Raw genomic sequence first — 11,005 nt, 5'->3', positions numbered from 1 at the left:
ACATATATCCCCATATCCCCTCCCTCTTGCGTCTCCCTCCCACCCTCCCTATCCCACCCCTCTAGGTGGTCACAAAGCACCCAGCTGATCTCCCTGTGCTATGTGGCTGCTTCCCACTAGCTATCTGTTTTACATTTGGTAGTGTATATATGTCCATGCCACTCTCTTCACTCTCTTACTCCATCCCAGCTTACCCTTCCCCCTCCCCATGTCCTCAACCATTCTCTATGTCTGCATCTTTATTCCGGTCCTGCCGCTAGGTTTTTCAGAACCATTTTTTTTTAGATTCCATATGTATGTGTTAGCATGCGGTATTTGTTTTTCTCTGACTTGCTTCACTCTGTATGACAGACTCTAGGTCCATCTACCTCACTACAGATAACTCAGTTTTGTTTCTTTTTATGGCTATTAGTTTTTTCTTATCAAAAAGCATTTTTCATTTTCTCATGTTGTCTCTCTAAATATGATGATAATCGTTCCATAATATTTAGTAATATTGTACCGCTGTTTACTCAACCAAACCTTCTAGAGTGTGTTCTGAGGAATTCCAGGCTCCTGGATCTTCAAAAACAGGAGCTCCTGAGTCCAATAAATTTGAGAAACACTATGTCCAATTGCATGTTCCTGGTTCTCAGCACAGGGGTTTGCTTACTGAAATGAGGTGCCTGGATCGTTACTGGTACAGGCATGGGCAGCCTCGCCGGTGGTGCAGCTACAGCACCCGGGGAAGCACAGGGCCACACCTTTAGAATGGACTTGCCTGTCTGCCTCTTCCTGGGGAGCCCACTGGTGTCCCTGCTGGACGGCTGAGAGCTGCACGTGGTGACTCTGCTGCCTCTCTGTGCTCTCGGCATTGGATCTGAAGCCCAGGGGATTTTGGTCATGTCGATAGTATGGGTGCAGTGGGCATGAGAGTTTGGTGCAATTTGGGGCTTACTGACTGGGAGGTCTCCAGGTTGGCCCCTCAAAGGGAGGCCATTGCGTCTGTTCAGTAGGTGAGGAAGCTTGTCAAGGGAAGGCAGGAACCGTGACTGCAGATTTATGATGTAGGTCACCTCAGTAAGGGACTAAGAAGCCCTGCAGAGAGAGTCCTATTTAGCTATGTTCGACCCAGAGTTTCCCAGTGTCATTTGATTTCAATCCCCTCCCGCCTTCTTTTTTTCCTATATAACATCCCACAGGGACATGGATTCCTCTGAGAAATGCTAAAATAATAAGGGATAGTACTTATTGAGCCCTCACTAACTCTGTATTACCTGGAGAGTACTTTTATATCCATCTTTTAATACTCCCTGTGGCCCAAAGTGGAGCTGCTAGGCATCGGCATTTACAAATGGGGAAATGGAGGTTCAGGGAGGAGATACAGCTTGACCCAGGTCACACCTAGATGTGGACTCAGTGTGACTGGAGCCAGGCTTGAGCTACACTACTCTGCCACCCAAAGAATTTCCTTGTTGGACATCTTCTACCCTCTCCTATGGATAACGTTGCAGTTAACATATTTAGGTTAAATTTTTTGTTGTTTTTAATTTCTTTTGACCTAATTTCTTTGAAATACTTTTTTAAGAGTTGGGGTTTTCTTGGCCAAAGTGCAAGATCTCGTTCAAGTTTTGGCCATGTATCTGCCCTAAAGGATTGTTACAAGGTCCACTGAGACCAGCAAAGGAATATGCTATTTTTCCAGAAATGTTCCAGTTTGGGATGTTCAAGTTCACAACTAGATTTTTATGGGGGAGGGGCCTTCTGGTTATACAGTAGGACCCTTACACTGGATTCATTTTCCTTGGAAAGATGAATGAATATTCCCTATCTGTGTTTCCTCTTTGCTTTTTCCCATATGTGAAATACTTTTGCAGGTCCTCTGTTTGGCCTGGTACTGTTTATGAGGTGCTTAGAGGTTGGGGCCAGGCTGAGAGGAAATGATACTGAATTCCCTTTTCTTCTCCTCAGAACCAATGACTTTTAAAGCAAAGGCGCTCTGGGAAAATAATGGAGCTGTGATTATGGCTGTGCGGAGGCCAGGCTGTTTCCTCTGTCGAGAGGTGAGTGCATTTGAGGATCTGTTCAGAGGAAGGGATCCTAGCAAGTGGGGACCGGGGCATTTCTAGCCAGGACCAACAGTGGCCCATTATGTTATTTACTCTAGGTTTGTTTTGTTTTGTTTTTTGCCTAATTCTCTGTTTCTGTTCATTTAACAGCTCACCATATCCTAGGGTTAGCAACATATTTGACTTTCCTTTGGCATTCCAAGGCCTTTCACCCTTGTAGTATCTGTGTCCTGGACCAGGTCCAATTGCATGTTCCTGGTTCTCAGCACAGGGGTTTGCGTACTGAAATGAGGTGCCTGGATCGTTACTGGTACAGGCATGGGCAGCCTCGCCTGTGGTGCAGCTACAGCACCCGGGGAAGCACAGGGCCACACCTTTAGAATGGACTTGCCTGTCTGCCTCTTCCTGGGGAGCCCACTGGTGTCCCTGCTGGACGGCTGAGAGCCGCACGTGGTGACTCTGCTGCCTCTCTGTGCTCTCGGTGTTGGATCTGAAGCCCAGGGGATTATGGTCATGCCGATAGTGTGGGTGCAGTGGGCATGAGAGTTTGGTGCAATTTGGGGCTTACTGACTGGGAGGTCTCCAGGTTGGCCCCTCAAAGGGAGGCCATCGCGTCTGTTCAGTAAGTGAGGAAGCTTGTCAAGGGAAGGCAGGGTCCAGCCTTGTCACTTTACACATAGGTAAACTGAGGATAAGAGTGGTTTGTTGACCTATCCATGGTCATACAGTCAGTGACAGAAAACCCAGGTTCTGAGGTTCACGGCTTTGCCTGGGGGAGAACTGGGACCGACAGTACTCCAGCTCTTGAGAAAACTTTGCTTTTCAGGTCATGGCCTTGGTCCTGTCCGAGTTGCCATCCTCCTTCCCCTGCAGAGCTCTCCCCTGCTTGTGTGGTTGGGCTGGCTGAGAATCTGCCTACATTACATGGTGCACTATGGTACTATACATTCAGGGCACTTTCCGCCAGTACCTCGTTGGTTCCCCACTGCATCCCTGGAAAATACAGCTTGTTGTTGTTATTCTCATTTTACAGAGGAGGAAATTGAGGTACAGAGGTAGTGACAATGTCATACTGCTGTAGGGGGTGTATTAATTTCCTATTGCTGCTGTAACACATGATCACATACTCAGTGGCTTTAAATAACACCGATTCATTTTCTTACAGTTCGAAAGATCAGAATTCTGAAGTGGGTCTCACTGAGCTAAAATAAAGGTATCAGCAGGGCTGTAATTCTTCTGGAGGCTCCAGGGGATAAATAATTTCTGTGTCTTTTCCAGCTTCTAGAGGCTGTCTGCATTCCTTGGCTCATGTCCCCTTCCTCCATTTTTAAAGCCAGCAATAGCTGGCCAAGTCTTTTCTTACATTGTGTCACTATGACACTGACTCTTCTGCTTTCCTCTCCCACATTTAAGGACCTTAGTGATTCCACATTGGGACCACCCAGATAAAACAGGATAATCTCCTTTAAGATCACCTGATTAGCAATCTAAATTTCATCTGCTGCCTTAAATTCCCCTTCCCATGTAACAAAACATATTCACGGGTTCCTGGGATTAGGATGTGGACATCCATCCTTAGAAGGTATTATTCTGCCTACCACAGGAGGTGACATTTAAACTCAGGGCTTTTTTTTTTTTTTTTTTTTTTTTTGGTACGCGGGCCTCTCACTGTTTTGTGGCCTCTCCCGTTGCGGAGCACAGGCTCCGGACGCACAGGCTCAGTGGCCATGGCTTACAGGCCCAGCCGCTCTGCGGCATGTGGGATCTTCCCGGACCGGGGCACAAACCCGTATCCCCTGCATCGGCAGGCGGACTCTCAATCCATGTGGGATCTTCCCGGACCGGGGCACGAACCCGTGTCCCCTGCATCGGCAGGCGGATTCTCGACCACTGCGCCACCAGGGAAGCCCTAAACTCAGGGCTTTTGAGTCCAATCTCTGATGCCTCCAAATACCAACATGGAAGCCTGTTGTGACTTGATTTCTCAAGGCCAGCTAAACCCCAAGGTTCCAGGAGCAACTGCTGTAATTACAACCTGTTTTTCTGGGCTCTGGTCTGTACCCTGGTAGAGCATTTTATGGAAATTTATATTTCTAAAAGGATGGTTGGATGGCAGGCAAAGTTATTTTGAGGGGGGAGGCATGTGACTCAGTTTCCACTTCACACTTTTTCTGAGTAAAGCCCAGGGAAAGTGAGTAAAACCTTTACTTTCACACACAGGTGGTCTTTGACCACATCAGACCTGTAGTCCTCTCTGCTCTTGGGCAGAGTTTGCCTCTCACTGAACCTCTTGACAAATGCATTGTAATGAATTCTGCTTCATTAGCTATCCTTTTGTTGTTGTTCTAGAAAATAAATGAAAAATTAAATGCAGTTTCCACCCTATAGCAACGTATTGGAGGCAAGTAGGCTGCTTCTGATAGGATTTCCTGCTGTTTCTTTAATTCTGACACCAAATGTGAAAAAGGAGTTTGTTCTTAACATCGAAGCTCTACCCTGATGTGTGAGTTTCATCTTTTCATCTAGCCCGCAGTTCCTGAGAATCAGGGATGTCCATACTTAGCAGCTCAGCTGTGGTCTCCCCATTGTCCACCTTCACCTGGAATCTTTCCTCCTGGTACCTAGTACCTTCTGCATATCCAGCCATGTGCTAGGCACTGAGGGATACAAGAAATGGAAGGCAGTTTCTGACTCTGAGACTCATTTGGGAACTTAAGGGACAAAGCTCAACTTAGTGGAACCCAGTGGACTCAGTACAGAAAAAGTCGCCAAGCAGGAAAGATTAGATGTACACAGAGAATCAGGCCTTTACTCCAGGCTGCGCTAGCCAGGGAGAACTTTTTAGAACAGGGATCCTTTTCTAGAGGGTAGGATTTGAGCTGGAGAAGGAAGGAAGGTTATTGCAATGAGAGGGGGCCAGCTGAGCAGAGGTGTGGAGGCAGCTATTCACATGGCCTGCATGGAGATCGACTGCTAGGCCCTTGTGCTAGTTTGCTCTAGTGCAGTGGAGGGGCTGGGAGATTAGGAGAGAAGCGCTGTGGCTAGGAGTGGAGGACTGAGTTTGGGTGCAAGCTCTTAGTTATCGGATGCTCCCCAGGCCATGGTTAGGACACCCATAACAGGAGCCTAGCCTCTCCTTCCCTCCATGGAGAGGACAGGAACCTGGGCTGAGGAGGGGACCTGACACTGTATCCTGAGGCCTCGTGCCCAGCTGGGACAGTCTTTTGCTGGTCTACACAGGCCTTAATTCTTGGCATTTTGTTGCCTTAGTTCTTCTGCATTCGGTGCCAGCCACGCTCTGGGCCTGTAGGAAAGAGGGTGTTGGTTGGCTGCAGAGCCCCGAGAGTTCATGCCCCTGACCTTTCCTGTCTTCTACAGGAGGCTGCAGACCTGTCCTCCCTGAAGCCCAAGTTGGACGAGCTGGGCATCCCCCTCTACGCAGTGGTAAAGGAGGAGGTCAAGACTGAAGTGAAGGACTTCCAGCCTTATTTCAAAGGAGAAATCTTCCTGGATGAAAAGGTACATGTGCTGTGAGCCTGTCGGACACAGACCGCTGGGGATTGTGCTCGTCGTGCATGGAGAGTTCGGTGGCCCAAAGCATGTCTGGACAGGAGTTGGAGTCGGCCTCCCTTTCAGCTGCCTCCAGCCCTCTGAGCAGAGCATGAGTGAAAAAAACTTAAGAGCTGTCCTTCAGTTATTACTTGAGCCCTTCCTGACTTGTGACCCGGGAATGGGAGCCTTGGAAAAAGCTGAAAGCTCCACCGGTTTCCCCCGCGCTGCAGGGGGTTGCCCAGCACAAGCCCCTGTCCCTTAATTCATTGCAGCCATAGTTCTTTCCCCTCTACTAACCTCTGCAGAATGTAGGACTGTTATCACTCTGTCAGGCCCAAGAACCCTGTACATCCATAGCAAGAGATTAGAGTCAGGGTGGCAGGCTGCAGGGTTCTGTTTAGCTCAGGCAGTTGAGAGCACTCCCGGGTGGCAGCTGTGTGTGTCGGGTGGTGGAGGACAGGAACCGGCAGCCTTTGGGTCTTTGTCTGAAAACAGATGCCCTGCTGGGAACTTTCCTCCCTGGGGAAGGCAGGCATATGGGCTACTCATATGGGGTCTGTCTTCCTCACTCCTACAGAAGAAGTTCTATGGTCCAGAAAGGCGGAAGATGATGTTCATGGGATTTGTCCGTCTGGGTGTCTGGTACAACTTCTTCCGGGCCCGGAGTGGAGGCTTTTCTGGAAACCTGGAAGGCGAGGGCTTCATCCTTGGGGGAGTTTTTGTGGTGGGACCAGGAAAGCAGGTAAATTCCTAGTGTGTTCACTAGTGGGTCTGTGAGCATGGGACCCTGATGTGTTGGGTGGGAGGGTGGCTTTCCCTACTTGGAGTCTCCCAGCCTTCCTTCCAGAAAGCCAGGGAGAACGAGGAAGGGGAAGGGAGGAAAATGATCGTTTATGGCACGCCTGCTCTCTCGGCACCTCACATGACCCCCTCCCTCGTCACAGTAACATCACAACACAGTCTGAGTCTTGCAGGTAAATAACTTGTGAGGGGGCAAGTGACCGCACCAAGGAGGACGGCTCCTCGGTGGCACTTCAGGAGCCTGGACCCGTGTTTCCTGATGTCAAGTTCTGTTTTCTACACTAGAAGAAAAGCAGAGTCTTTATTCTGTGAAGAATTTACTCCCTTGCAGTGTTCCCTGTCATCGAGGATGGACAGTAGAGAAAAGTGAAGAGGAGAGAAGGAATGGAAAGAGACCTTGCTGGGGGAGCAGCGGGGAGCTGTGGTGGGTGGTGCTTTCCCTGCGGGGGTCCTGGTGGCCTGGCTGTCTCTGGAGGGGCAGCAGACTTCTCTGCACACTCTATTTCAGGCCCTGGCTGTGGGGACCCAGAGTCAGCACGGAGGCTTAAGGGAAGGTGTGGAGAGATGAGGTCTCTGTGGGCTCAGGAAGCGGGTGGGTGGATGCTCCACGTCAGACTCAGGGCAGTGCCAGCAGAGGCCGGGTGGGCACAGAGAAAGGACAGGGTACAGTAAGTGCAGGCTCAAGGGCCTGGCAGGAAGACCCAGTGGTCTGATTTCTAGGCCCATCTCGCCAACTTTGGGCATGATATCAACATTTGAGCTTGTCTGTAAAAAGACAGTGTTGGAATTCCCTGGTGGTCCAGTGGTTAGGACTCGGTGCTTCCACTGCAGGGGACATGGGTTCGATCTCGGGTCAGGGAACTAAGATCCCAAAAGCTGCATGGTGCGGCCAAAAAAGAAAAAGAGACAGGGTTGGTCTGCATGGTGGAACTCACCACTGACATTGATAACTGCATACTTTCCCCAGCTGGGGAGGAAAGCTAGTGGGACTAGAAAGCCTTCAACTTTAAGCTGTATTTCAAATCTCTTCCTTTTAAACCTTGGTATCTGCAGTTGCTTGTCTGTGTGAGAATCTAGCATGAATTGGTGTCTGATATAACGTAAACCTGTTTGCTAACTTTCTGGTAATGTATCAAAATGTCTTAGTGATGGGCTTCCCTGGTGGCACAGTGGTTGAGAGTCCGCCTGCCAATGCAGGGGACACGGGTTCGTGCCCCGGTCTGGGAAGATCCCACATGCCGCGGAGCGGCTGGGCCCGTGAGCCATGGCCGCTGAGCCTGTGCTCCGCAACGGGAGAGGCCACAACAGTGAGAGACCCGCGTACTGCAAAAACAAACAAACAAACAAAAAAAGTCTTAGTGATAACGGCTGCCAGTGAGTGCCTGCCTGTGCCAGGTGCTCATATACATGATCTCATGTCTTCTTTGCAACCAATCCGGGATGGTCGGTATTTTTATTCCCATCTACATGTAAGGAAATGGGCCTATGAAATAACTCAGCCAAAGATATGCAGCTAGTATGTGGTGCAAAGGAAATGAAACTCAGGAACTCTGATCTGTCCTGCTCCAGAGACCCTGCCCTTCCCTTGTCCATAGCCCCTCTTTGGAGGTGGTTCCCAAAGACCCCTTCCAGGTACCCTTGCACTTGGGCAGGCCCCTTCCTCAGGATCCCTCAGCCTCTTCCCACTCCGGGCCCCTGGGATTCCTTCCCCTTCCTATCTCTGCCTTTCCTCAGCCCCCAGGGAAGGGCTTGGCTCACCTGCCAGCCTCCTCTTGCCTGGCAGTGACTCACCTGGTGCTCACAGGCTGCCCAAGCCTGGCTGGCTCGCTCCTGGGGTGTTGTTTGACTTTGTTGGTGCTCCCCGGAGCTCCTGCCTTCTTCCTTCCTGTTGGAAGGTTGACCAGGCTGGCCTGGCCTCAGGGCTTACCTCTGTGTTTCTTGAGAGTGAGTTTTTGCAGTCCCACCGTGCCAGCTGCCACTCAGTAGGGATTTCCTTTGTAATAATACTCTTTAAAGCATACTTAACTTTAAAGAAGCAGTGTGTTTTCAACATAGGAAATTTGAAAACGGAGAAGGTGGGGAGAGCCACTCCATAAGCTCAGCTACCAGGGACAACCTCTTAGGACAGAGCTGAGCTGACAGGCCTTTTGGTTTTTTTTTTTTTAGAAAACGGTACCTTACTAAACTAGATGTTCTTTTTTCATTTACCAGTATGTCATGAACATTTCCCCATGTCATCATATGTTCTTCCTCAGTGTTTTTAATGTCTGCAAACTGCTCTAATGAGCAAGTAAATATAGTCTCCTGATCTGCTTCCCTGCAGTCACCACAGTGTGGTGGCACTTTTTTCTTTTTTCTTTTTTTTTTTTGCAGTACGCGGGCCTCTCACTGTTGTGGCCTCTCCCGTTGCGGAGCACAGGCTCCGGACGCGCAGGCTCAGCGGCCATGGCTCACGGGCCCAGCCGCTCCGCGGCATGTGGGATCTTCCCGGACCGGGGCACGAACCCACATCCCCTGCATCGGCAGGTGGACTCTCAACCACTGCGCCACCAGGGAAGCCCGGCACTTTTTTTAAGTCTTTATAAATAATGGTACAAAGAACATGTTTATAAATGTTTATTTTTTAAATTCAATTTGAGTTTAATTTGTCACCTATCAAAGAACACTTTAACAAGGATTCCTTGATGCTGATCTCAAACACATTTTATCTTTTTTACAACTTTAGGGTATTTTGGGGTGTAGTATGTCTTAGCGCATTTTGCTTCACGGTATCAGAAGTGAGTGGCCTCCAGTTTCGTAGGAAAACTAAAGATAGCGTCTCCCTTTTCAGGTGTTCACTTAGTGCCTGTCAAGGTCTGACCTCTGAGCTCTACTTCCACAACTTCAGGCTTTCCTGTGCAAGCTCATTCTGTTCTTTCTACCTGGAATATTCTTTACGTGCATCTCTACCTGTAGACATGCTTTATCACCTGTGAAGCCTTCTTTGATCGCCCTGTTATATTAATCACTCCTGACTTCCTGCTCCCAATGTGCTGCTTGTACAGTCCAAATATTGCAAGGGAGCCTCCCCTGATCTACCTTCCCCAAAAGACTGAACTCTTCAAGGGCAGAGCCAGGACCGATTCGGATCTCTGTTCCTTGCTGCCCAAGCAAGGGCCTTGATGGACAGCTGGCGCTCAGTGTCTGTCTCACGAATGAATGACTCAGAGTGAGGACTGATGTACCCTCTTGTTTCCTTTCAGGGCATTCTTCTGGAGCACCGAGAAAAAGAATTTGGGGACAAAGTAAACCTAGTTTCTGTTCTGGAAGCTGCTAGGAAGATCAAACCACAGACTTCAGCCTCAGAGAAAAAATGATTGTGTGAAACTGCCCAGCTCAGGGATAACTAGGGCTCTCACCTGTGTTCATGGGATGTGTTGTGTTTCCACTGCTGTCCCTAAGGAGTTAGAAACCCATTTATGCCATATTCTCAGTATAGACAATAAACATATTTTAATATTGTACTGTTTAGGCCTAATAAGGCAAAATAACCCCCAAACAAGACTGATAAAAATCTAAAAAGCTAATTAATAATAATAAGGCTTATTTCAGCTAAAACCTGGAAAGTCTGAGGCTTAAAGTTGACTGTTACACCTCATTACAAACATACATGGTGTTTGAGTGCTGTTATTTGAAATGATTTTTATTTTTGTGTCTTTAAAAATCTAAGAAAAGTTGGTGATTGACTTGAAGATTAAGGGTATAAGGTTTTGGCTTGTGTTTTCAATGAATGATTCATGTTAGTGATTCATTCATGTTAGTGATTTTGCTGTCCTTCCTAGAGGAATGACTTGGCATTTAAAATTGGTAGCTGCTTTCCTATTGATAGTTTTCTAGTCTAATTTGGTGACTGGGGAGGAAAAAGGACAGAGAAGATGAAATGTAACTTAGTTCATTGGTTTGTTATGATTTATTATATTATGTTAAGGTAATACTCGTATAAAAGAACTGATGTGCTTTGGATGGCTTGATAAATGTAAACTATAAAGTGAAATCTATTTTTTCATTGTCTTCCATTCTAATCTTGGAGATTTGATTTTCTAGAAGAAATGATCAATAAAATTAGGCTCTAATAAAATTAGGCATCAGAAATTGCCCATATACACAAATGTTTCTGACAACACTAACAATAAAAATATTTACCATAATAACGGCTGAATTTATTAAACCTGTGGTGCCAAAGACACTGAACATGAAAAAATCAGTATTCTGCATGTGTATGGGGTAGGGTCGGGGGAGGAGTTCCTCTAGTTCTAATGATCTAAGAGGTTTCCAAATGCCCAGAAAAGTTCATCCTGTCATTCATGTTAGTGATTTTGCTGTCTTTCCTAGAGGAATGACTTGGCATTTAAAATTGGTAGCTGCTTTCCTATTGATGGTTTTCTAGCCTAATTTGGTGACTGGGGAGGAAAAAGGACAGAGAAGATGAAATGTAACTTAGTTCATTGGTTTGTTATCTTTGAAATTTTGTCATGTGAGTAAGTATGAGGTCAGCAAGAGCCTGAAGGGAGCTCTGCCATAGGGCGTCTGCTCAAGGCACCAAATTGGCCCAGGAGTAGGAAGGT

The 11,005-nt window shown here is 47.7% G+C and overlaps 1 protein-coding gene across 1 annotated transcript in view; it reads left to right on the top strand.

Moving 5' to 3' along the window:
• The window catches only part of PRXL2A (peroxiredoxin like 2A), a 13,559-nt gene extending 3,066 nt beyond the window's left edge, over positions 1-10,493 (top strand). The window contains exons 3-6 of the mRNA XM_028481308.2: positions 1,951-2,042; positions 5,427-5,567; positions 6,178-6,342; positions 9,644-10,493. Coding sequence (XP_028337109.1) covers positions 1,951-2,042; positions 5,427-5,567; positions 6,178-6,342; positions 9,644-9,757 — 512 coding nt within the window. The 3' untranslated portion in view covers positions 9,758-10,493. The remainder of the gene's footprint in view (positions 1-1,950; positions 2,043-5,426; positions 5,568-6,177; positions 6,343-9,643) is intronic.
• Positions 10,494-11,005: the final 512 nt, after the last annotated feature.

This window comes from Physeter macrocephalus, chromosome 20 (genome assembly GCF_002837175.3).
Source record: "Physeter macrocephalus isolate SW-GA chromosome 20, ASM283717v5, whole genome shotgun sequence".
Classification (NCBI taxonomy): domain Eukaryota; kingdom Metazoa; phylum Chordata; class Mammalia; order Artiodactyla; family Physeteridae; genus Physeter; species Physeter macrocephalus.
This window is presented reverse-complemented; position numbering and strand designations above follow the sequence as displayed.